Source organism: Oncorhynchus mykiss, chromosome 25 (genome assembly GCF_057628025.1).
Source record: "Oncorhynchus mykiss isolate SJ-2025 chromosome 25, ASM5762802v1, whole genome shotgun sequence".
NCBI classification, from domain to species: domain Eukaryota; kingdom Metazoa; phylum Chordata; class Actinopteri; order Salmoniformes; family Salmonidae; genus Oncorhynchus; species Oncorhynchus mykiss.
In genome coordinates this window covers 93,202,043-93,228,187 of record NC_143046.1, presented here as the reverse complement: position 1 = coordinate 93,228,187, position 26,145 = coordinate 93,202,043, and the positions used below count along the sequence as shown (strand labels likewise).

Genomic DNA, 26,145 nt, shown 5'->3' with positions numbered 1-26,145 from the left:
TCAGTCATAGTTGTAGGATGTCAGTAGACCCCCCCCCCCCCCATCAGTTATAGTTGTAGGATGTCAGTAGATCACCCCATCAGTCATAGTTGTAGGATATCAGTAGACCCCCCCATCAGTTATAGTTGTAGGATGTCAGTAGATCACCCCATCAGTCATAGTTGTAGGATGTCAGTAGACCCCCCCCCCCCCATCAGTTATAGTTGTAGGATGTCAGTAGACCCCCCATCAGTCATAGTTGTAGGATGTCAGTAGATCACCCCATCAGTCATAGTTGTAGGATGTCAGTAGACCCCCCCATCAGTCATAGTTGTAGGATGTCAGTAGATCACCCCATCAGTCATAGTTGTAGGATGTCAGTAGACCCCCCCATCAGTCGTAGTTGTAGGATGTCAGTAGACCCCCCCATCAGTCATAGTTGTAGGATGTCAGTAGATCACCCCATCAGTCATAGTTGTAGGATGTCAGTAGACCCCCCCCCCCATCAGTCGTAGTTGTAGGATGTCAGTAGACCCCCCCATCAGTCATAGTTGTAGGATGTCAGTAGACCCCCCCATCAGTCATAGTTGTAGGATGTTAGTAGACCCCCCCCCCCCCATCAGTCATAGTTGTAAGATGTCGGTAGACCACCCCATCAGTCATAGTTGTAGGATGTCAGTAGACCCCCCCCCCCCATCAGTCATAGTTGTAGGATGTCAGTAGACCCCCCCATCAGTCATAGTTGTAGGATGTCAGTAGACCCCCCCCCCCCCCCATCAGTCATAGTTGTAGGATGTCAGTAGATCACCCCATCAGTTATAGTTGTAGGATGTCAGTAGATCACCCCATCAGTCATAGTTGTAGGATGTCAGTAGATCACCCCATCAGTCATAGTTGTAGGACGTCAGTAGACCCCCCCATCAGTCATAGTTGTAGGATGTTAGTAGACCCCCCCCCCCCCATCAGTCATAGTTGTAAGATGTCGGTAGACCACCCCATCAGTCATAGTTGTAGGATGTCAGTAGACCCCCCCCATCAGTCATAGTTGTAGGATGTCAGTAGATCACCCCATCAGTTATAGTTGTAGGATGTCAGTAGATCACCCCATCAGTCATAGTTGTAGGATGTCAGTAGATCACCCCATCAGTCATAGTTGTAGGATGTCAGTAGACCCCCCCATCAGTCATAGTTGTAGGATGTTAGTAGACCCCCCCCCCCCCCCCCATCAGTCATAGTTGTAAGATGTCGGTAGACCACCCCATCAGTCATAGTTGTAGGATGTCAGTAGACCCCCCCCCATCAGTCATAGTTGTAGGATGCCAGTAGACCCCCCCCACCCCCCCCCCATCAGTCATAGTTGTAGGATGTCAGTAGATCACCCCATCAGTCATAGTTGTAAGATGTCGGTAGATTACTCCAGTCATAGTTGTAAGATGTCAGTAGACCCCCCCCCCCCCCCATCAGTTATAGTTGTAGGATGTCAGTAGACCCCCGCATCAGTCATAGTTGTAAGATGTCGGTAGATCACCCCAGTCATAGTTGTAAGATGTCGGTAGATCACCCCAGTCATAGTTGTAAGATGTCAGTAGAGCTGTGGCATGGTGGGGCCAGTCCCAGATCAACTCTACAGACTGTGGTGGGGCCAGTCCCAGATCAACTCTACAGCCTGTGGAGGGGCCAGTCCCAGATCAACTCTACAGCCTGTGGTGGGGCCAGTCCCAGATCAACTCTACAGCCTGTGGTGGGGCCAGTCCCAGATCAACTCTACAGACTGTGGAGGGGCCAGTCCCAGATCAACTCTACAGACTGTGGAGGGGCCAGTCCCAGATCAACTCTACAGACTGTGGTGGGGCCAGTCCCAGATCAACTCTACAGACTGTGGTGGGGCCAGTCCCAGATCAACTCTACAGCCTGTGGTGGGGCCAGTCTCAGATCAACTCTACAGACTGTGGTGGGGCCAGTCCCAGATCAACTCTACAGCCTGTGGTGGGGCCAGTCCCAGATCAACTCTACAGACTGTGGAGGGACCAGTCCCAGATCAACTCTACAGCCTGTGGTGGGGCCAGTCCCAGATCAACTCTACAGCCTGTGGTGGGGCCAGTCTCAGATCAACTCTACAGACTGTGGTGGGGCCAGTCCCAGATCAACTCTACAGACTGTGGTGGGGCCAGTCCCAGATCAACTCTACAGACTGTGGTGGGGCCAGTCCCAGATCAACTCTACAGACTGTGGTGGGGCCAGTCCCAGATCAACTCTACAGCCTGTGGTGGGGCCAGTCTCAGATCAACTCTACAGACTGTGGTGGGGCCAGTCCCAGATCAACTCTACAGACTGTGGTGGGGCCAGTCACAGATCAACTCTACAGACTGTGGAGGGGCCAGTCTCAGATCAACTCTACAGCCTGTGGTGGGGCCAGTCCCAGATCAACTCTACAGACTGTGGTGGGGCCAGTCCCAGATCAACTCTACAGACTGTGGTGGGGCCAGTCCCAGATCAACTCTACAGACTGTGGAGGGGCCAGTCCCAGATCAACTCTACAGCCTGTGGTGGGGCCAGTCCCAGACTGCTTCAATTATGTGGAGATGAAAATAGTGTGGAGCCGTGGTCTGGGTAGCCGAGGCGCTCTCTGTCCTCTCACTCTTTCTCTGCCCCCTCTCTCTCTGCCCCCCTCTCTCTCTCTCTGTCTCTTTCTTTGTCCCCTCTTTCTCTGTCCCCCCTCTCTCTGTCCCCCCCCCCCCCTCTCTCTCTCTCTCTCTCTCTCTCTCTCTCTCTCTCTCACACTTCTAATTCTCTCACTCTTTCTCTCTTTCTCTCTCACTATCAGCTCTCCTTCTCTCTCTCTTTCTCTCTCTGTCCTCTCTCTCTCTCTCTCTCTTTCTCTCTTGCTCACCTCCTACTTCTGTCTTTCTCTCTGTCCTCTCTCTCTCTCTGTCTTTCACTCTGTCTCTGTCACTGTCTCTTTCTCTCTCTTTCAGCTCTCCCACTTCTCCCCCTCTCTCTCTCTCTCTCAGCTCTCCTACTTCTCTCTCTCTCTCTCTCTCGCTCTCTCTCTCTCTCTGCTGACTCTGCCCTTCCCCTTGTTCTTCCGCTCAGTTTTTCCATGGTGGCTTTTTCGAGTGCCTCTTCCCTCCTTCCCTCTCTCCTCCTCCTCTCCTCCTCCTCCCTCTCTCAGACGAGGCGACACAGCACATCAGAGTCTGGGTGGTTAACAGCCGTCTCTCCCTGCCTCCCTGCCGCCACCACACTAGTTAACTTTAGTCCAAACCAGATGATTGTTTTATTCCCTCGGTGCCAAAATGGGAAAGCCAAATTCTTTATTTCTCTGGGAGTCTCTTTCTCTGAGTTCAAATAAAATCTGTTTTTAAAACACTCTGGTGGGAAGGAAGGGTGTTGTCCCCTGAGAGGAATCCTGCATGCTCTCTTCTAGATCACCAGACTACTGCTCTGTTACAGAACTATACATGCTAAACAAACTAGAAGACTAAGGAGAGAGACCAGTCTCTATAATCCTTTAAAGAAACATCACACTATCAACTGAACACCAAACTAAAACTACTCTCCCCATGACCTCATCCTAACCTTGTATGAAGAAGGTTAGAGGTCAACTCAATGTATCCCTTCTTGCCTCACAGCTACTACAGACAAGAGTAATACTAGAGTTTAATCTAGTGTCTCTTCTTATTGGTCCAAGTCAATCTGGATGTCAGGTCTGATTGACCAAGTAGACAGGAAGTCAGATCTGATTTGCTCTAGCTGACAAGAAGTCAGGTGTGATTGATTCAGCAGACCGTTAAGTCCCACCCACCTTGAGTATGTTGACGTATGGGACACCGTCGGGACCATACCGGGATCCGTTCACCTCAATGTGCTTCAGCCACTGGATGTGAGGCTGGGCATCGCTGTACACCTTACAGTGGAACTCCACATTACTGCCCAATACCACTGTCTGATTGGCTGGAAGACCTGCCTGGAGGATGGGCCTGTGAGGGGAGCGCTCTGAATGGGCCAGAGAAGTGAGAGGGGCAGGAGGTTTGTCAGCAGAACACAAACACACAGGTGTAGTATGGATTCTGATGACTTTGATACCATGTGACAATATGAACTGAAGTCAATTAATCTATCAGTTCCCAAATTATGACATCTTGTTGGAGCATCTTACCTTGCAAGTCTAGCTGGTAGCTGTGGTGGTGTCTTACCTAGCACGTCTAGCTGGTAGCTGTGGTGGTGTCTTACCTAGCACGTCTAGCTGGTAGCTGTGGTGGTGTCTTACCTAGCACGTCTAGCTGTGGTGGTGTCTTACCTAGCACGTCTAGCTGGAAGCTGTGGTGGTGTCTTACCTAAGCATGTCTAGCTGGTAGCTGTGGTGGTGTCTGACCTAGCACATCTAGCTGATAGCTGTGGTGGTGTCTTACCTAGGACGTCTAGCTATGGTGGTGTCTTACCTAGCACGTCTAGCTGTGGTGGTGTCTTACTTAGCACGTCTAGCTGTGGTGGTGTCTTACCTAGCATGTCTAGCTGGTAGCTGTGGTGGTGTCTTACCTAGCACGTCTAGCTGTGGTGATGTCTTACCTAGCACGTCTAGCTGTGGTGGTGTCTTACCTAGGAAGTCTAGCTGGTAGCTGTGGTGGTGTCTTACCTAGCACGTCTAGCTGTGGTGGTGTCTTACCTAGCACGTCTAGCTGTGGTGGTGTCTTACCTAGCACGTCTAGCTGTGGTGGTGTCTTACCTAGGACGTCTAGCTGTGGTGGTGACTTACCTAGCAGGTCTAGCTGTGGTGGTGTCTTACCTAGCACGTCTAGCTGGTAGCTGTGGTGGTGTCTTACCTAGCATGTCTAGCTGTGGTGGTGTCTTACCAAGCATGTCTAGCTGTGGTGGTGTCTTACCTAGCAGGTCTAGCTGTGGTGGAGTCTTACCTAGCACGTCTAGCTGTGGTGGTGTCTTACCTAGCAGGTCTAGCTGTGGTGGTGTCTTACCTAGCACGTCTAGCTGGTAGCTGTGGTGGTGTCTTACCTAGCACGTCTAGCTGTGGTGGTGTCTTACCTAGCACGTCTAGCTGTGGTGGTGTCTTACCTAGCATGTCTAGCTGTGGTGGTGTCTTACCTAGCACGTCTAGCTGTGGTGGTGTCTTACCTAGCAGGTCTAGCTGTGGCTGTGTCTTACCTAGCATGTCTAGCTGTGGTGGTGTCTTACCTAGCACGTCTAGCTGGTAGCTGTGGTGGTGACTTATCTAGCACGTCTTGCTGTGGTGGTGTCATACTTAGCATGTCTATCTGGTAGCTGTGGTGGTGTCTTACCTAGCACGCCGAGCTGTGGTGGTGTCTTACCTGGCAAGTCTAGCTGTGGTGGAGTCTTACCTAGCACATCTAGCTGTGGTGGTGTCTTACCTAGCACGTCTAGCTGTGGTGGTGTCTTACCTAGCATGTCTAGCTGTGGTGGTGTCTTACCTAGCACGTCTAGCTGTGGTGATGTCTTACCTAGCACGTCTAGCTGGTAGCTGTGGTGGTGTCTTACCTAGGAAGTCTAGCTGGTAGCTGTGGTGGTGTCTTACCTAGGACGTCTAGCTGTGGTGGTGTCTTACCTAGCAAGTCTAGCTGTGGTGGTGTCTTACCTAGCACGTCTAGCTGTGGTGGTGTCTTACCTAGCACGTCTAGCTGGTAGCTGTGGTGGTGTCTTATCTAGCACGTCTAGCTGTTGAGGTGTCTTACCTAGCATGTCTAGCTGGTAGCTGTGGTGGTGTCTTACCTAGCACGTCTAGCTGGTAGCTGTGGTGGTGTCTTACCTAGCACGTCTAGCTGTGGTGGTGTCTTACCTAGCACGTCTAGCTGTGGCTGTGTCTTATCTAGCACGTCTAGCTGGTAGCTGTGGTGGTGTCTTACCTAGCACGTCTAGCTGTGGTGTTTTAACTAGCACGTCTAGCTGTGGTGGTGTCTTACCTAGCATGTCTAGCTGGAAGCTGTGGTGGTGTCTTACCTAGCATGTCTAGCTGGTAGCTGTGGTGGTGTCTTACCTAACACGTCTAGCTGTGGTGGTGTCTTACCTAGCAGGTCTAGCTGTGGTGGTGTTTTACCTAGCATGTCTAGCTGGAAGCTGTGGTGGTGTCTTACCTAGCACGTCTAGCTGGTAGCTGTGGTGGTGTCTTACCTAGCACGTCTAGCTGGTAGCTGTGGTGGTGTCTTACCTAGCAGGTCTAGCTGTGGTGGTGTCTTACCTAGCATGTCTAGCTGTGGTGGTGTCTTACCAAGCATGTCTAGCTGTGGTGGTGTCTTACCTAAGCACGTCTAGCTGTGGTGGTGTCTTACCTAGCACTTCTAGCTGTGGTGATGTCTTACCTAGCATGTCTAGCTGTGGTGATGTCTTACCTAGCAGGTCTAGCCGGTAGCTGTGGTGGTGTCTTAATTGGCACGTCTAGCTTGTAGCTGTGCTGGTGTCTTACCTAGCACTTCTAGCTGTGGTGGTGTCTTACCTAGCATGTCTAGCTGTGGTGGTGTCTTACCTAGCATGTCTAGCTGTGGTGGTGTCTTACCTAGCACGTCTAGCTGTGGTGGTGTCTTACCTAGCATGTCTAGCTGTGGTGGTGTCTTACCTAGCACGTCTAGCTGGTAGCTGTGGTGGTGTCTTATCTAGCACGTCTTGCTGTGGTGGTGTCTTACTTAGCATGTCTATCTGGTAGCTGTGGTGGTGTCTTACCTAGCACGCCGAGCTGTGGTGGTGTCTTACCTAGCACGTCTAGCTGTGGTGGTGTCTTACCTAGCATGTCTAGCTGTGGTGGTGTCTTACCTAGCATGTCTAGCTGTGGTGGTGTCTTACCTAGCACGTCTAGCTGTGGTGATGTCTTACCTAGCACGTCTAGCTGGTAGCTGTGGTGGTGTCTTACCTAGGAAGTCTAGCTGGTAGCTGTGGTGGTGTCTTACCTAGCACGTCTAGCTGTGGTGTTTTAACTAGCACGTCTAGCTGTGGTGGTGTCTTACCTAGCATGTCTAGCTGGAAGCTGTGGTGGTGTCTTATCTAGCATGTCTAGCTGGTAGCTGTGGTGGTGTCTTACCTAGCACGTCTAGCTGTGGTGGTGTCTTACCTAGCAGGTCTAGCTGTGGTGGTGTTTTACCTAGCATGTCTAGCTGGAAGCTGTGGTGGTGTCTTACCTAGCACGTCTAGCTGGTAGCTGTGGTGGTGTCTTACCTAGCACGTCTAGCTGGTAGCTGTGGTGGTGTCTTACCTAGCAGGTCTAGCTGTGGTGGTGTCTTACCTAGCATGTCTAGCTGTGGTGGTGTCTTACCAAGCATGTCTAGCTGTGGTGGTGTCTTACCTAGCACGTCTAGCTGTGGTGGAGTCTTTCTTACCTAGCAGGTCTAGCTGTGGTGGTGTCTTACCTTGTACCTCTAGCTGTTGTGGAGTCTTACCTAGCACGTCTAGCTGTGGTGGTGTCTTACCTAAGCAGGTCTAGCTGTGGTGGTGTCTTACCTAGCATGTCTAGCTGTGGTGGAGTCTTACCTAGCACGTCTAGCTGTTGTGATGTCTTACCTAGCACGTCTAGCTGGTAGCTGTGGTGGTGTCTTACCTAGCACTTCTAGCTGTGGTGATGTCTTACCTAGCACGTCTAGCTGTGGTGATGTCTTACCTAGCAGGTCTAGCCGGTAGCTGTGGTGGTGTCTTAATTGGCACGTCTAGCTTGTAGCTGTGCTGGTGTCTTACCTAGCACTTCTAGCTGTGGTGGTGTCTTACCTAGCATGTCTAGCTGTGGTGGTGTCTTACCTAGCATGTCTAGCTGTGGTGGTGTCTTACCTAGCACGTCTAGCTGTGGTGGTGTCTTACCTAGCATGTCTAGCTGTGGTGGTGTCTTACCTAGCACGTCTAGCTGGTAGCTGTGGTGGTGTCTTATCTAGCACGTCTTGCTGTGGTGGTGTCTTACTTAGCATGTCTATCTGGTAGCTGTGGTGGTGTCTTACCTAGCACGCCGAGCTGTGGTGGTGTCTTACCTAGCACGTCTAGCTGTGGTGGTGTCTTACCTAGCATGTCTAGCTGTGGTGGTGTCTTACCTAGCACGTCTAGCTGTGGTGATGTCTTACCTAGCACGTCTAGCTGGTAGCTGTGGTGGTGTCTTACCTAGGAAGTCTAGCTGGTAGCTGTGGTGGTGTCTTACCTAGGACGTCTAGCTGTGGTGGTGTCTTACCTAGCAAGTCTAGCTGTGGTGGTGTCTTACCTAGCACGTCGAGCTGTGGTGGTGTCTTACCTAGCACGTCTAGCTGGTAGCTGTGGTGGTGTCTTATCTAGCACGTCTAGCTGTGGAGGTGTCTTACCTACCATGTCTAGCTGGTAGCTGTGGTGGTGTCTTACCTAGCACGTCTAGCTGTGGTGGTGTCTTACCTAGCACGTCTAGCTGTGGCTGTGTCTTACCTAGCACGTCTAGCTGGTAGCTGTGGTGGTGTCTTACCTAGCACGTCTAGCTGTGGTGTCTTAACTAGCATGTCTAGCTGTGGTGGTGTCTTACCTAGCACGTCTAGCTGGAAGCTGTGGTGGTGTCTTACCTAGCATGTCTAGCTGGTAACTGTGGTGGTGTCTGACCTAGCACGTCTAGCTGGTAGCTGTGGTGGTGTCTTACCTAGCACGTCTAGCTGGTAGCTGTGGTGGTGTCTTACCTGGCACGTCCAGCTGTGGTGGTGTCTTACCTAGCACGTCTAGCTGTGGTGGTGTCTTACCTAGCACGTCTAGCTGGTAGCTGTGGTGGTGTCTTAATTGGCACGTCTAGCTTGTAGCTGTGGTGGTGTCTTACCTAGCACTTCTAGCTGTGGTGGTTTCTTACCTAGCACGTCTAGCTGTGGTGGTGTCTTACCTAGCATGTCTAGCTGTGGTGGTGTCTTACCTAGCACGTCTAGCTGTGGTGGTGTATTACCTAGCACGTCTAGCTGTGGTGGTGTCTTACCTAGCACGTCTAGGTGGTAGCTGTGGTGGTGTCTTACCTAGCACGTCTAGCTGTGGCTGTGTCTTTCCTAACACCTCTAGCTGTGGTGGTGTCTTACCTAGCACGTCTAGCTGTGGTGGTGTCTTACTTAGCATGTCTAGCTGGTAGCTGTGGTGGTGTCTTATCTAGCACGTCTAGCTGTGGTGGTGTCTTACCTAGCATGTCTAGCTGGTAGCTGTGGTGGTGTCTTACCTAGCACGTCTAGCTGTGGTGTCTTACCTAGCAGGTCTAGCTGTGGTGGTGTCTTACCTAGCATGTCTAGCTGTGGTGGTGTCTTACCAAGCATGTCTAGCTGTGGTGGTGTCTTACCTAGCACGTCTAGCTGTGGTGGAGTCTTTCTTACCTAGCAGGTCTAGCTGTGGTGGTGTCTTACCTTGTACCTCTAGCTGTTGTGGAGTCTTACCTAGCACGTCTAGCTGTGGTGGTGTCTTACCTAAGCAGGTCTAGCTGTGGTGGTGTCTTACCTAGCATGTCTAGCTGTGGTGGAGTCTTACCTAGCACGTCTAGCTGTTGTGATGTCTTACCTAGCACGTCTAGCTGGTAGCTGTGGTGGTGTCTTACCTAGCACTTCTAGCTGTGGTGATGTCTTACCTAGCACGTCTAGCTGTGGTGATGTCTTACCTAGCAGGTCTAGCCGGTAGCTGTGGTGGTGTCTTAATTGGCACGTCTAGCTTGTAGCTGTGCTGGTGTCTTACCTAGCACTTCTAGCTGTGGTGGTGTCTTACCTAGCATGTCTAGCTGTGGTGGTGTCTTACCTAGCATGTCTAGCTGTGGTGGTGTCTTACCTAGCACGTCTAGCTGTGGTGGTGTCTTACCTAGCATGTCTAGCTGTGGTGGTGTCTTACCTAGCACGTCTAGCTGGTAGCTGTGGTGGTGTCTTATCTAGCACGTCTTGCTGTGGTGGTGTCTTACTTAGCATGTCTATCTGGTAGCTGTGGTGGTGTCTTACCTAGCACGCCGAGCTGTGGTGGTGTCTTACCTAGCACGTCTAGCTGTGGTGGTGTCTTACCTAGCATGTCTAGCTGTGGTGGTGTCTTACCTAGCACGTCTAGCTGTGGTGATGTCTTACCTAGCACGTCTAGCTGGTAGCTGTGGTGGTGTCTTACCTAGGAAGTCTAGCTGGTAGCTGTGGTGGTGTCTTACCTAGGACGTCTAGCTGTGGTGGTGTCTTACCTAGCAAGTCTAGCTGTGGTGGTGTCTTACCTAGCACGTCGAGCTGTGGTGGTGTCTTACCTAGCACGTCTAGCTGGTAGCTGTGGTGGTGTCTTATCTAGCACGTCTAGCTGTGGAGGTGTCTTACCTACCATGTCTAGCTGGTAGCTGTGGTGGTGTCTTACCTAGCACGTCTAGCTGTGGTGGTGTCTTACCTAGCACGTCTAGCTGTGGCTGTGTCTTACCTAGCACGTCTAGCTGGTAGCTGTGGTGGTGTCTTACCTAGCACGTCTAGCTGTGGTGTCTTAACTAGCATGTCTAGCTGTGGTGGTGTCTTACCTAGCACGTCTAGCTGGAAGCTGTGGTGGTGTCTTACCTAGCATGTCTAGCTGGTAACTGTGGTGGTGTCTGACCTAGCACGTCTAGCTGGTAGCTGTGGTGGTGTCTTACCTAGCACGTCTAGCTGGTAGCTGTGGTGGTGTCTTACCTGGCACGTCCAGCTGTGGTGGTGTCTTACCTAGCACGTCTAGCTGTGGTGGTGTCTTACCTAGCACGTCTAGCTGGTAGCTGTGGTGGTGTCTTAATTGGCACGTCTAGCTTGTAGCTGTGGTGGTGTCTTACCTAGCACTTCTAGCTGTGGTGGTTTCTTACCTAGCACGTCTAGCTGTGGTGGTGTCTTACCTAGCATGTCTAGCTGTGGTGGTGTCTTACCTAGCACGTCTAGCTGTGGTGGTGTATTACCTAGCACGTCTAGCTGTGGTGGTGTCTTACCTAGCACGTCTAGGTGGTAGCTGTGGTGGTGTCTTACCTAGCACGTCTAGCTGTGGCTGTGTCTTTCCTAACACCTCTAGCTGTGGTGGTGTCTTACCTAGCACGTCTAGCTGTGGTGGTGTCTTACTTAGCATGTCTAGCTGGTAGCTGTGGTGGTGTCTTATCTAGCACGTCTAGCTGTGGTGGTGTCTTACCTAGCATGTCTAGCTGGTAGCTGTGGTGGTGTCTTACCTAGCACGTCTAGCTGTGGTGTCTTAACTAGCACGTCTAGCTGTGGTGGTGTCTTACCTAGCACGTCTAGCTGTGGTGGTGTCTTACCAAGCACGTCTAGCTGGTAGCTGTGGTGGTGTCTTACCTAGCACGTCTAGCTGTGGTGTCTTAACTAGCACGTCTAGCTGTGGTGGTGTCTTACCTAGCACGTCTAGCTGGAAGCTGTGGTGGTGTCTTACCTAGCACGTCTAGCTGTGGTGTCTTAACTAGCACGTCTAGCTGTGGTGGTGTCTTACCTAGCACGTCTAGCTGTGGTGGTGTCTTACCTAGTACGTCTAGCTGGTAGCTGTGGTGGTGTCTTACCTAGCACGTCTAGCTGTGGTGTCTTACCTAGCACGTCTAGCTGTGGTGGTGTCTTACCTAGTACGTCTAGCTGGAAGCTGTGGTGGTGTCTGACCTAGCACGTCTAGCTGGTAGCTGTGGTGGTGTATTACCTAGCACGTCTAGCTTGTAGCTGTGGTGGTGTCTTACCTAGCACGTCCAGCTGTGGTGGTGTCTTACCTAGTACGTCTAGCTGGTAGCTGTGGTGGTGTCTTACCTAGCACGTCTAGCTGTGGTGTCTTAACTAGCACGTCTAGCTGTGGTGGTGTCTTACCTAGCATGTCTAGCTGGTAGCTGTGGTGGTGTCTGACCTAGCACGTCTAGCTGGTAGCTGTGGTGGTGTATTACCTAGCACGTCTAGCTTGTAGCTGTGGTGGTGTCTTACCTAGCACGTCCAGCTGTGGTGGTGTCTTACCTAGCATGTCTAGCTGGTAGCTGTGGTGGTGTCTTAATTGGCACGTCTAGCTTGTTGCTGTGGCGGTGTCTTACCTAGCAAGTCTAGCTGTGGTGGTGTCTTACCTAGCACGTCTAGCTGTAGTGGTGTCTTACCTAGCATGTCTAGCTGTGGTGGTGTCTTACCTAGCACGTCTAGCTTTGGTGGTGTCTTACCTGGCATGTCTAGCTGTGGTGGTGTCTTACCTAGCACGTCTAGCTGGTAGCTGTGGTGCTGTCTTACCTAGCATGTCTAGCTGTGGTGGTGTCTTAGCTAGCACGTCTAGCTGGTAGCTGTGGTGGTGTCTTACCTAGCACGTCTAGCTGGTAGCTGTGGTGGTGTCTTACCTAGCACATCTAGCTGTGGTGGTGTCTTACCTAGCACGTCTAGCTGTGGCTGTGTCTTACCTAGCACGTCTAGCTGTGGTGGTGTCTTACCTAGCACGTCTTGCTGTGGTGGTGTCTTACCTAGCACGTCTAGCTGGTAGCTGTGGTGGTGTCTTACCTAGCACGTCTAGCTGTGGTGATGTCTTACCTAGCACGTCTAGCTGTGGTGGTGTCTTACCTGGCAAGTCTAGCTGTGGTGGTGTCTTACCTGGCAAGTCTAGCTGTGGTGATGTCTTACCTAGCATGTCTATTTGTGGTGGTGTCTTACCTAGCACGTCTAGCTGTGGTGGTGTCTTACCTAGCACGTCTAGCTGGTAGCTGTGGGTGATGGTGCCGTACTTGTTCTGTACAACACAGGTGTAGTTCCCACGGTCTGAAGGGACAGCACTCTCCATCACCAGACTCCACTGCTGGTGCCTTAGCTGAGGGGGAGAGAGGGAGAAGCAGAGAGGGGGTAAGGCAGGGAGGGAGGAGAGAAGGAGAAGCAGAAAGGGGGTAAGGCAGGGAGGGAGGCGAGAGGGAGAAGCAGAGAGGAGGTAAGGCAGGGAGGGAAGAGAGAGGGGGTAAGGCAGGGAGGGAGGAGAGAGGGGGTAAGGCAGGGAGGGAGGAGAGAGGGGGTAAGGCAGGGAGGGAGGAGAGAGGGAGAAGCAGAGAGGGGCTAAGTCAGGGAGGGAGGAGAGAGGGAGAAGAAGAGAGGGGGTAAGGCAGGGAGGGAGGAGCGAGGGAGAAGCAGAGAGGGGTAAGGCAGGGAGGGAGGAGAGAAGGAGAAGCAGAGAGGGGGTAAGGCAGGGAGGGAGGAGAGAGGGGGTAAGGCAGGGAGGGAGGAGAGAGGGGGTAAGGCAGGGAGGGAGGAGAGAGGGGGTAAGGCAGGGAGGGAGGAGAGAGGGGGTAAGGCAGGGAGGGAGGAGAGAGGGGGTAAGGCAGGGAGGGAGGGGAGAGGGGGTAGGGCAGGGAGGGAGTAGAGAGGGAGAAGCAGAGAGGGGGTAAGGCAGAGAGGGGGTAAGGCAGTGAGGGAGGAGAGAGGGGGTAAGGCAGAGAGGGAGGAGAGAGGGGGTAAGGCAGGGAGGGAGGAGAGAGGGGTAAGGCAGGGAGGGCGAAGAGAGGGATGGGAGGTAAAGAGGGGGTGAGGGAAGGGGTTTGGAAGAGGGGAGAGGCAGCAGACAGGGGAGGGTGTGAGGAAGAGGGGGGAGAGGCAGACAGGGAAGGGTGTGAGGAAGACGGGGAGGGGCAGACAGGAAAGGGTGTGAGGAAGAGGGGGAGAGGTAGACAGGGAAGGGTGTATAAGCAGGGTGAGGGGAGAGAGAAGGGGGTGAGGAAGAGGGGGGAGAGTTAGACAGGGAAGTGGGTGAGGAATAGGGGTGAGGGGGAGAGTGAAGGGGGTGAGGAAGAGGGGGAGAGGTAGACAGGGAAGGGGGTGAGGCATGGTTAGCATGGGGGTTCAACATAAGACTGTGGATGAAAAACAAAAAGGTGAAAAAGAGGATTGGCTAACATGGCAAAGACAAGAGATGAACAATAGAGAGACAAAGACAGGGGAGACAAGAGAGAGACAGGAGAGGGACAGGAGAGAGACAGAGACAGGAGAGAGACAGGAGAGAGACAGGAGAGAGACAGGAGAGGGACAGGAGAGAGACAGAGATAAAAGAGAGACAGGAGAGAGACAGGAGAGAGACAGGAGAGGGACAGGAGAGAGACAGAGATAAAAGAGAGACAGGAGAGAGACAGGAGAGCGACAGAGACAGGAGAGAGACAGGAGAGAGACAGAGATAAAAGAGAGACAGGAGCGAGACAGGAGAGGGACAGGAGAGGGACAGAGACAGGAGAGAGACAGAGACAGGAGAGGGACAGGAGAGAGACAGAGACAGGATAGAGACAGGAGAGAGATAGAGACAGGAGAGACAGAGACAGGAGAGAGACAGAGACAGAAGTCTGGTATTTGAGAATATTAAAACTAGACAGAAACAGCCAGAGGGGCTAAACTTCGCTGCTTATTGTGAAGAGGAGAGAAATATAGAATAGAGAGAGAGAAATAAAGAGAGGTAGTGTATTGTTATGACTGGTGTATTGAAGGCAGAGATGATTTGACAGCTCAGTGGAAACATGATGATAATATATAACCCAGTGTACATTATAAACTGTCCCTGTGTAGTACTGTTACTACAGTGTAGTAACCCTGACATGAACTCAGCTAGAAGGTCATAGTGACTAAGAGAGTGAGTGATGTCACAGGATGGAACGCTTCACATTACCTCGCTGCGATGGAACCTTATGCAGAGAGAGTTAATCCCTACCCCGTTTAAACCCCACTCTGGGTAGAACCGTTTAAACCTCACTCTGGGTAGAACCGTTTAAACCCTACTCTGGGTAGAACCGTTTAAACCCCACTCTGGGTAGAACAGTTTAAACCTCACTCTGGGTAGAACCGTTTAAACCCTACTCTGGGTAGAACCGTTTAAACCCTACTCTGGGTAGAACCGTTTAAGCCCCACTCTGGGTAGAACCGTTTAAACCCTACTCTGGGTAGAACCGTTTAAACCCCACTCTGGGTATAACCGTTTAAACCCCACTCTGGGTAGAACCGTTTAAACCCCACTCTGGGTAGAACCTTTTAAACCCTACTCTGGGTAGAACCGTTTAAACCCCACTCTGGGTAGAACCGTTTAAGCCCTACTCTGGGTAGAACCGTTTAAACCCCACTCTGGGTAGAACCTTTTAAACCCTACTCTGGGTAGAACCGTTTAAACCCTACTCTGGGTAGAACCGTTTAAACCCCACTCTGGGTAGAACCGTTTAAACCCCACTCTGGGTAGAACCGTTTAAACCCCACTCTGGGTAGAACCTTTTAAACCCTACTCTGGGTAGAACCGTTTAAACCCCACTCTGGGTAGAACCGTTTAAGCCCTACTCTGGGTAGAACTGTTTAAACCCCACTCTGGGTAGAACCATTTAAACCCCACTCTGGGTAGAACCGTTTAAGCCCCACTCTGGGTAGAACCGTTTAAACCCTACTCTGGGTAGAACCGTTTAAACCCCACTCTGGGTAGAACCGTTTAAACCCCACTCTGGGTAGAACCGTTTAAACCCTACTCTGGGTAGAACCGTTTAAGCCCTACTCTGGGTAGAACCGTTTAAACCCTACTCTGAGTAGAACCGCTTAAGCCCTACTGTAGACTGGGTAACACTAGAGAGATAGATCACTTCGCCAGTCAGTCATTTATAGTTCTGTAATTGTGGAGAAGAATGCTCTCTCTCTCTTCTTGCTCTCCATATCTCCTCTCCCTCTCTTCTGTCTCTCTCCCTCTCTTTCTGCTCTTTTCTCTCTCTCTCTCTCTCTCTCTCTCTCTCTCTCTCTCTCTTTCTCTCTTTCTCTCTTTCTGCTCTTCTCTCTCTCTCTCTCTCTTTCTGCTCCTCTCTCTCTCTCTTTCTGCTCCTCTCCCTCTCTCTCCCTCTCTCTTCATCTTTCCTCCCCCCCCCTCTCTCTCTCTCTCTCTCTCTCTTTCTGCTCTTCTCTCTCTCTCTCTCTTTCTGCTCCTCTCTCTCTCTCTCTCTTTCTGCTCCTCTCTTTCTGCTCTTCTGTCTCTCTTTCTGTTGGAGGCCCGGGTGGAAAATAATGCTGCAGTGTAAATATTATGGAGAGTGTTTTTTCTCAGTTGCATGGTAACAGAGCCCAGGCACAGTACAGGCTGGCAAATGTTTTTTATACCCTGCCCCTCCCCTGCACCCCCCCTCCCCCCATCTTCTGCCCCCCTCACCCCACCCCTTCTGGCCCCATACCCCCTCTCCTGCCCCCGGTTCCCCTCCTCTCTGCTTCAGCCCCCTTCTTCTCTCAAACAAGCTCCCCTCCTCCCCCTGCCTCGCCCTTACCTCGCCCCTGCCCCACCGCCAGCCCTGCCTCCTCCCCCCCCAACAACCCACTGTGTGTGTGAGGAGTCAAACTGCAGTCAATGGCTCCTCTTATGAGGTAGATGTGTGAAGCCTTGTGCCGTGGTAATGCTGCTGTATTTGTGCGTGTGCGTGTGCGTGTGCGTTTGTGTGTGAAGTGGGTAAAAGTCTCAGAAGAACCTTTCTCTGTATAACTTACCATCGTGTATTAAATACATACGCATCAGATTTTCTAAAACAGCCCTGACTAAAACAGCCCTGACTAAAACAGCCCTAACTAAAACAGCCCTGACTAAAACAACCCTGACTAAAACAACCCTGACTAAAACAGCCCTAACTAAAACAGCCCTGACTAAAAACACCCTGACTAAAACAGCCCTAACTAAAACAACCCTGACTAAAACAGCCCTGACTAAAACAGCCCTGACTAAAACAACCCTGACTAAAACAGCCCTGACTAAAACAGCCCTGACTATAACAGCCCTAACTAAAACAGCCCTGACTGTAACAGCCCTGACTAAAACAACCCTGAATATAACAGCCCTGACTAAAACAACCCTGACTAAAACACCTCTGAATAAAACAGCCCTGACTAAAACAACCCTAACTAAAACAACCCTGACTAAAACAACCCTGACTAAAACAGCCCTGACTAAAACAGCCCTGACTAAAACAACCCTAACTAAAACAGCCCTGACTAAAACAGCCCTGACTAAAACAGCCCTGACTAAAACAGTCTTGACTAAAACAGCCCTGACTAAAACAGCCCTGACTAAAACAGCCCTAACTAAAACAGCCCTGACTAAAACAGCCCTGACTAAAACAGCCCTGACTAAAACAGCCCTGACAATAACAGCTCTGACTAAAACAGCCCTGGCTAAAACAGCTCTGACTAAAACAGCCCTGACTAAAACAGCCCTGACTAAACAGCCCTGACTAAAACAGCCCTGACTAAAACAGCCCTGACTAAAACAACCCTGACTATAACAGCCCTGACTAAAACAGCTCTAACTAAAACAGCCCTGACTAAAACAGCCCTGACTAAAACAGCCCTGACGATAACAGCCCTGACTAAAACAACCCTGACTAAAACAGCCCTGACGATAACAGCCGACTAAACAGCCCTGACTAAACAGCCCTGACTAAAACAGCCCTGACGATAACAGCCCTGACTAAAACAGCCCTAACTAAAACAGCCCTGACTAAAACAGCCCTGACTAAAACAGCTCTAACTAAAACAGCCCTAACTAAAACATCCCTGACTAAAACAGCCCTGACTAAAACAGCTCTAACTAAAACAGCCCTAACTAAAACAGCCCTAACTAAAACAGCCCTGACTAAAACAGCCCTGACTAAAACAGCTCTAACTAAAACAGCCCTAACTAAAACAGCCCTAACTAAAACATCCCTGACTAAAACAGCCCTGACTAAAACAGCTCTAACTAAAACAGCCCTAACTAAAACAGCCCTAACTAAAACAGCCCTGACTAAAACAGCTCTAACTAAAACAGCCCTAACTAAAACATCCCTGACTAAAACAGCCCTGACTAAAACAGCTCTAACTAAAACAGCCCTAACTAAAACAGCCCTAACTAAAACAGCCCTGACTAAAACAGCCCTGACTAAAACAGCTCTAACTAAAACAGCCCTAACTAAAACAGCCCTAACTAAAACAACCCTGACTAAAACAGCTCTAACTAAAACAGCCCTAACTAAAACATCCCTGACTAAAACATCCCTGACTAAAACAGCCCTGACTAAAACAGCCCTGACTAAAACAGTCTTGACTAAAACAGCCCTAACTAAAACATCCCTGACTAAAACAGCCCTGACTAAAACAGCTCTAACTAAAACAGCCCTAACTAAAACATCCCTGACTAAAACAGCCCTGACTAAAACAGCTCTAACTAAAACAGCCCTAACTAAAACAGCCCTAACTAAAACAGCCCTGACTAAAACAGCAAAACAGAAATATCAGCAACTACAATGTCCTGAATGCTGTAATTTGCCATTTAGTTGTATTCTCTCTTCAGACTTCAGTCCATTTAGCTGGTTTGTGCAAAGTGAGGATGCAACCTAGTGAACCAGGAGGCTGAGCAGTATTAATGTCCCCATCGTTATAATCCATTCAGCCAATCAACATACAGATTCCACAGAGAATTAACTGATTAAGCAGCTTTACTCTGAAGTCAGAGAGATTTAGAGTTTTACATACCTGGCTACAGTGGTCAGCATAGCATGGGAATGAGAAGTTTATGTCTGGCCAGGACTACAGGAAACTCTGCTCTCTACCAGGTATATAGGAGTTTATGTCTGCCAGGACTACAGGAAACTCTGCTCTCTACCAGGTATATAGGAGTTTATGTCTGGCCAGGACTACAGCAACCTCTGCTCTCTACCAGGTATATAGGAGTTTATGTCTGGCCAGGACTGACATTTCTTCAGCCTCCTGAGGTTGAAGAGGCGCTGTTGCGCCTTCTTCACCAAACTGTCTGTGTGGGTGGACATTTTCATATTGTCAGTGACGTGCACGCAGAGGAACTTTGAAGCTTTTCAACTTCTACACTGTGGTCCCGTCGATGTGGTCCCGTCGATAGGCTGTCTCCTCCCTGTAGGATGTCTCCTCCCTGTAGGATGTCTCCTCCCTGTAGGATGTCTCCTCCTCCCTGTAGGATGTATCCTCCTCCCTGTAGGATGTATCCTCCTCCCTGTAGGATGTCTCCTCCCTGTAGGCTGTCTCCTCCTCCCTGTAGGATGTCTCCTCCTCCCTGTAGGATGTCTCCTCCCTGTAGGATGTCTCCTCCTCCCTGTAGGATGTCACCTCCTCCCTGTAGGATGTCTCCTCCCTGTAGGATGTCTCCTCCCTGTAGGATGTCTCCTCCCTGTAGGCTGTCTCCTCCTCCCTGTAGGCTGTCTCCTCCTCCCTGTAGGCTGTCTCCTCCCTGTAGGCTGTCTCCTCCCTGTAGGCTGTCTCCTCCCTGTAGGATGTCTCCTCCCTGTAGGATGTCTCCTCCCTGTAGGATGTCTCCTCCTCCCTGTAGGATGTATCCTCCTCCCTGTAGGATGTATCCTCCTCCTTGTAGGATGTATCCTCCTCCCTGTAGGATGTATCCTCCTCCCTGTAGGATGTCACCTCCTCCCTGTAGGATGTCTCCTCCCTGTAGGATGTCTCCTCCCTGTAGGCTGTCTCCTCCTCATTGTAGGCTGTCTCCTCCCTGTAGGCTGTCTCCTCCCTGTAGGATGTCTCCTCCTCCCTGTAGGCTGTCTCCTCCCTGTAGGCTGTCTCCTCCCTGTAGGCTGTCTCCTCCCTGTAGGCTGTCTCCTCCCTGTAGGCTGTCTCCTCCTCTCTGTAGGCTGTCTCCTCCCTGTAGGATGTCTCCTCCCTGTAGGCTGTCTCCTCCCTGTAGGATGTCTCCTCCTCCCTGTAGGATGTCTCCTCCTCCCTGTAGGATGTCTCCTCCCTGTAGGCTGTCTCGTCTTCCCTGTAGGATGTCTCCTCCTCCCTGTAGGATGTCTCCTCCTCCCTGTAGGCTGTCTCCTCCCTGTAGGATGTCTCCTCCTCCCCGTAGGCTGTCTCCTCCCTGTAGAATGTCTCCTCCTCCCTGTAGGATGTCTCCTCCCTGTAGGATGTCTCCTCCCTGTAGGATGTCTCCTACTCCCTGTAGGATGTCTCCTCCCTAATCCATTCAGCCAATCAACATACAGATTCCACAGAGAATTAACTGATTAAGCAGCTTTACTCTGAAGTCAGAGAGATTTAGAGTTTTACATACCTGGCTACAGTGGTCAGCATAGCATGGGAATGAGAAGTTTATGTCTGGCCAGGACTACAGGAAACTCTGCTCTCTACCAGGTATATAGGAGTTTATGTCTGCCAGGACTACAGGAAACTCTGCTCTCTACCAGGTATATAGGAGTTTATGTCTGCCAGGACTACAGGAAACTCTGCTCTCTACCAGGTATATAGGAGTTTATGTCTGGCCAGGACTACAGCAACCTCTGCTCTCTACCAGGTATATAGGAGTTTATGTCTGGCCAGGACTGACATTTCTTCAGCCTCCTGAGGTTGAAGAGGCGCTGTTGCGCCTTCTTCACCAAACTGTCTGTGTGGGTGGACATTTTCATATTGTCAGTGACGTGCACGCAGAGGAACTTTGAAGCTTTTCAACTTCTACACTGTGGTCCCGTCGATGTGGTCCCGTCGATAGGCTGTCTCCTCCCTGTAGGATGTCTCCTCCCTGTAGGCTGTCTCCTCCCTGTAGGCTGTCTCCTCCTCTTTGTAGGCTGTCTCCTCCCTGTAGGATGTCTCCTCCCTGTAGGCTGTCTCCTCCCTGTAGGATGTCTCCTCCTCCCTGTAGGATGTCTCCTCCTCCCTGTAGGATGTCTCCTCCCTGTAGGCTGTCTCCTCTTCCCTGTAGGATGTCTCCTCCTCCCTGTAGGATGTCTCCTCCTCCCTGTAGGCTGTCTCCTCCTCCCTGTAGGCTGTCTCCTCCCTGTAGGATGTCTCCTCCTCCCCGTAGGCTGTCTCCTCCCTGTAGAATGTCTCCTCCTCCCTGTAGGATGTCTCCTCCCTGTAGGATGTCTCCTCCCTGTAGGATGTCTCCTACTCCCTGTAGGATGTCTCCTCCCTGTAGGATGTCTCCTCCTCCCTGTAGGATGTATCCTCCTCCCTGTAGGATGTCACCTCCTCCCTGTAGGATGTCACCTCCTCCCTGTAGGATGTCTCCTCCCTGTAGGATGTCTCCTCCCTGTAGGCTGTCTCCTCCTCCCTGTAGGCTGTCTCCTCCTCCCTGTAGGCTGTCTCCTCCCTGTAGGTTGTCTCCTCCCTGTAGGCTGTCTCCTCCCTGTAGGCTGTCTCCTCCCTGTAGGCTGTCTCCTCCCTGTAGGATGTCTCCTCCCTGTAGGCTGTCTCCTCCTCCCTGTAGGATGTCTCCTCCTCCCTGTAGGATGTCTCATCCCCCCTGTAGGATGTCTCCTCCCTGTAGGATGTCTCCTCCTCCCTGTAGGATGTCTCCTCCCTGTAGGCTGTCTCCTCCCTGTAGGATGTCTCCTCCCTGTAGGCTGTCACCTCCTCCCTGTAGGATGTCTCCTCCTCCCTGTAGGTTGTCTCCTCCTCCCTGTAGGATGTCTCCTCCTCCCTGTAGGCTGTCTCCTCCCTGTAGGATGTCTCCTCCTCCCCGTAGGCTGTCTCCTCCCTGTAGAATGTCTCCTCCTCCCTGTAGGATGTCTCCTCCCTGTAGGATGTCTCCTCCCTGTAGGATGTCTCCTACTCCCTGTAGGATGTCTCCTCCCTGTAGGATGTCTCCTCCTCCCTATAGGATGTCTCCTCCTCCCCGTAGAATGTCTCCTCACTGTAGGATGTCTCCTCCTCCCTGTAGGATGTCTCCTCCCTGTAGGTTGTCTCCTCCCTGTGGGATGTCTCCTCCCTGTGGGATGTCTCCTCCCTGTAGGCTGTCTTCTCCCTGTAGGATGTCTCCTCCCTGTAGGATGTCTCCTCCCTGTAGGATGTCTCCTCCTCCCTGTAGGATGTCTCCTCCTCCCTGTAGGATGTCTCCTCCCTGTAGGATGTCTCCTCCCTGTAGGATGTCTCCTCCTCCCTGTGGGATATCTCCTCCTCCCTGTTAGATGTCTCCTCCCTGTAGGATGTCTCCTCCTCCCTGTAGGATATCTCCTCCTCCCTGTTAGATGTCTCCTCCTCCCTGTAGGCTGTCTCCTCCCTGTAGGATGTCTCCTCCTCCCTGTAGGATGTCTCCTTCTCCCTGTAGGATGTCTCCTCCTTGTAGGATGTCTCCTCGCTGTAGGATGTCTCCTCGCTGTAGGATGTCTCCTCCCTGTAGAATGTCTCCTCCCTGGTAGGATGTCTCTTCCTCCCTGTAGGATGTCTCCTCCTCCCTGTAGGCTGTCTCCTCCCTGTAGGCTGTCTCCTCCCTGTAGGTTGTCTCCTCCCTGTAGGCTGTCTCCTCCTCCCTGTGGGATGTCTCCTCCTCCCTGTAGGATGTCTCCTCCACCCTGTAGGCTGTCTCCTCCCTGGAGGATGTCTCCTCCCTGTAGGCTGTCTCCTCCCTGTAGGATGTCTCCTCCTCCCTGTAGGCTGTCTCCTCCATGTAGGCTGTCTCCTCCTCCCTGTAGGCTGTCTCCTCCATGTAGGCTGTCTCCTCCATGTAGGCTGTCTCCTCCCTGTAGGCTGTCTCCTCCCTGTAGGCTGTCTCCTCCCTGTAGGCTGTCTCCTCCTCTCTGTAGGCTGTCTCCTCCCTGTAGGATGTCTCATCCCTGTAGGCTGTCTCCTCCCTGTAGGATGTCTCCTCCTCCCTGTAGGATGTCTCCTCCTCCCTGTAGGATGTCTCCTCCCTGTAGGCTGTCTCCTATTCCCTGTAGGATGTCTCCTCCTCCCTGTAGGATGTCTCCTCCTCCCTGTAGGCTGTCTCCTCCTCCCTGTAGGCTGTCTCCTCCCTGTAGTCTGTCTCCTCCCTGGAGGATGTCTCCTCCCTGTAGGCTGTCTCCTCCTCCCTGTAGGATGTCTCCTCCTCCCTGTAGGATGTCTCATCCCCCCTGTAGGATGTCTCCTCCCTGTAGGATGTCTCCTCCTCCCTGTAGGCTGTCTCCTCCCTGTAGGCTGTCTCCTCCCTGTAGGCTGTCTCCTCCCTGTAGGCTGTCTCCTCCCTGTAGGCTGTCACATCCTCCCTTTAGGATGTCTCCTCCTCCCTGTAGGATGTATCCTCCTCCCTGTAGGATGTCTCCTCCTCCCTGTAGGATGTCTCCTCCTCCCTGTAGGATGTCTCCTCCTCCCTGTAGGATGTCTCCTCCTCCCTGTAGGATGTCTCCTCCTCCCTGTAGGATGTCTCCTCCTCCCTGTAGGCTGTCTCCTCCCTGTAGGATGTCTCCTCCTCCCCGTAGGCTGTCTCCTCCCTGTAGGATGTCTCCTCCTCCCTGTAGGATGTCTCCTCCGTGTAGGATGTCTCCTCCCTGTAGGATGTCTCCTCCCTGTAGGATGTCTCCTCCCTGTAGGCTGTCTCCACCCTGTAGGATGTCTCCTCCCTGTAGGATGTCTCCTCCTCCCTGTAGGATGTCTCCTCCTCCCTGTAGGCTGTCTCCTCCCTGTAGGATGTCTCCTCCTCCCCGTAGGCTGTCTCCTCCCTGTAGGATGTCTCCTCCTCCCTGTAGGATGTCTCCTCCTCCCTGTTAGATGTCTCCTCCTCCTTGTAGGCTGTCTCCTCCATGTAGGCTGTCTCCTCCCTGTTGGATGTCTCCTCCCTGTTGGATGTCTCCTCACTGTAGGCTGTCTCCTCCCTGTAGGCTGTCTCCTCCCTGTAGGCTGTCTCCTCCTCCCTGTAGGCTGTCTCCTCCCTGTAGGATGTCTCCTCCCTGTAGGATGTCTCCTCCTCCCTGTAGGATGTCTCCTCCTCCCTGTAGGATGTCTCCTCCTCCCTGTAGGATGTCTCCTCCTCCCTGTAGGATGTCTCCTCCCTGTAGGCTGTCTCCTCCTCCCTGTAGGATGTCTCCTCCTCCCTGTAGGATGTCTCCTCCTCCCTGTAGGATGTCACCTCCTCCCTGTAGGATGTCTCCTCCTCCCTGTAGGCTGTCTCCTCCCTGTAGGCTGTCTCCTCCCTGTAGGCTGTCTCCTCCCTGTAGGATGTCTCCTCCCTGTAGGCTGTCTCCTCCTCCCTGTAGGATGTCTCCTCCTCCCTGTAGGATGTCTCATCCCCCCTGTAGGATGTCTCCTCCCTGTAGGATGTATCCTCCTCCCTGTAGGCTGTCTCCTCCCTGTAGGCTGTCTCCTCCCTGGAGGATGTCTCCTCCCTGTAGGCTGTCACATCCGACCTGTAGGATGTCTCCTCCTCCCTGTAGGCTGTCTCCTCCTCCCTGTAGGATGTCTCCTCCTCCCTGTAGGATGTCTCCTCCTCCCTGTAGGATGTCTCCTCCTCCCTGTAGGATGTCTCCTCCTCCCTGTAGGATGTCTCCTCCTCCCTGTAGGATGTCTCCTCCCTGTAGGATGTCTCCTCCTCCTCCCTGTAGGATGCCGTCTCCTCCCTGTAGGATGTCTCCTCCCTGTAGGATGTCTCCTCCTCCTCCCTGCGGGATGTCTCCTCCTCCCTGTAGGCTCCCTGTAGAGATGTGCATGGTCACACAGTCATGGGTGAACAGGGAGTACAGGAGGGGACTAAGCACCCACGGTTTTGGGGCCCCTGTGTTGATGATCAGCAAAGTGGATGTGTTGTTTCCTACCTTCATTATCTGGGGGCGGCCCGTCAGGAAGTCCAGGACCGAGTTGCACAGGGCGGGTTTCAGACCCAGGACCCCAAGCTTAATGATGAGTTTTGAGGGTACTGTGGTGTTGAAGGCTGAGCTATAGTCAATGAACATCATTCTTACATACGTATTCCTCTTGTCCAGATGGGTTAGGGCAGTGTGCAGTGTGATTCCGATTGCATCGTCTGTGGATCTATTTGTGCGGTAAGCAAATTGAAGTGGGTCTACGGTGGCTGGTAAGGTACAGGTGATATGATCCTTAACTAGCCTCTCAAAGCACTTCATGATGGCAGAAGTGAGTTCTACTGGGCGACAGTCATTTAGTTCCATTACATTTGCTTTCTTGGGTACAGGAACATTGGTGGACACCTTGAAGCAAGTGTTGACAGCAAATGTTTTCTTAATTTTTTATTGAACCTTTATTTAACTAGGCAAATCATGTCAAGAACAAATTCTTATTTACAATGACGGCCAAAAGGCAAAAGGCCTCCTGTTGGGGACGGGGACTGGGATTAAAAATACAAATGAATTAATTATATAAAAATACAAGACAAATCACACGATTAGCAAGACAACACAACACTACATAAAGAGAGAACTACAACAGCACAAAGGACCAGAAGGTAGAGACAACAATACATCACGCAAAGCAGCCACAACTGTCAGTAAGAGTGTCCATGATTGAGTCTTTGAATGAAGAGATTGAGATAAAACTGTCCAGTTTGAATGTTTGTTGCAGCTCGTTCCAGTCGCTAACTGCAGTGAACTGAAAAGAGGAGCGACCCAGGGATGTGTGCTTTGGAGACCTTTAACAGAATGTGACTGGCAGAACGAGTGTTGTATGTGGAGGATAAGGACTGCAGTAGATATCTCAGATAGGGGGGAGGGAGGTCTAAGAGGGTTTTATAAATAAGCATCAACCAGTGTGTCTTGCGACGGGTATACAGAGATGACCAGTTTACAGAGGAGTATAGAGTGCAGTGATGTGTCCTATAAGGAGCATTGGTGGCAAATCTGATGGCCGAATGGTAAAGAACATCTAGCCGGTCGAGAGCACCCTTACCTGCCGATCTATAAATTATGTCTCCGTAATCTAGCATGGGTAGGATGGTCATCTGAATCAGAGTTAGTTTGGCAGCTGGGCTGAAAGAGGAGTGATTTACGATAGAGGAAACCAAGTCTAGATTTAACTTTAGTCTGCAGCTTTGATATGTGCTGAGAGAAGGACAGTGTACCGTCTTGCCATACTCCCAAGTACTTGTATGAGGTTACCTCAAGCTCTAAACCCTCAGAGGTAGTAATCACACCTGTGGGGAGAGAGGCATTCTTCTTACCAAACCACATAACCTTTGTTTTGGAGGTGTTCAGGGCAGAGAAAGCTTGTAAGACATTTTTGTTGTAGAGTATTTATCAAAATCTGGGGAGGGACCAGCTGAGTATATGACTGTATCATCTGCAAATAAATGGATGAGAGAGCTTCCTACTGCCTGAGCTATGTTGTTGATGTAAATTGAGAAGAGCGTGGGACCTAGGACCGAACCTTGGGGTACACAATTGGTGACAGGCAGTGGCTGAGACAGCAGATGTTCTGACTTTATACACTGCACTCTTTGAGAGAGGTAGTTAGCAAACTAGGCCAAAGATCCCTCAAAGACATCAATACTCTTTAGCCGGCCAACAAGAATGTATCAAAAGCTTTGGCCAAGTCAATAAAAATAGCAGCACAGAACCCTAGGATAAGTTCAATT

The 26,145-nt window shown here is 51.4% G+C and overlaps 1 protein-coding gene across 1 annotated transcript in view; it reads right to left on the bottom strand.

Annotated features, from left to right (window-relative positions):
- fgfr3 (fibroblast growth factor receptor 3) overlaps positions 1–26,145 on the bottom strand; it is a 238,107-nt gene that overhangs the window by 71,802 nt on the left and 140,160 nt on the right. Inside the window, 2 exon segments of the mRNA XM_090221491.1 lie at positions 3,785–3,975; positions 12,567–12,690. Coding sequence (XP_090077617.1) covers positions 3,785–3,975; positions 12,567–12,690 — 315 coding nt within the window.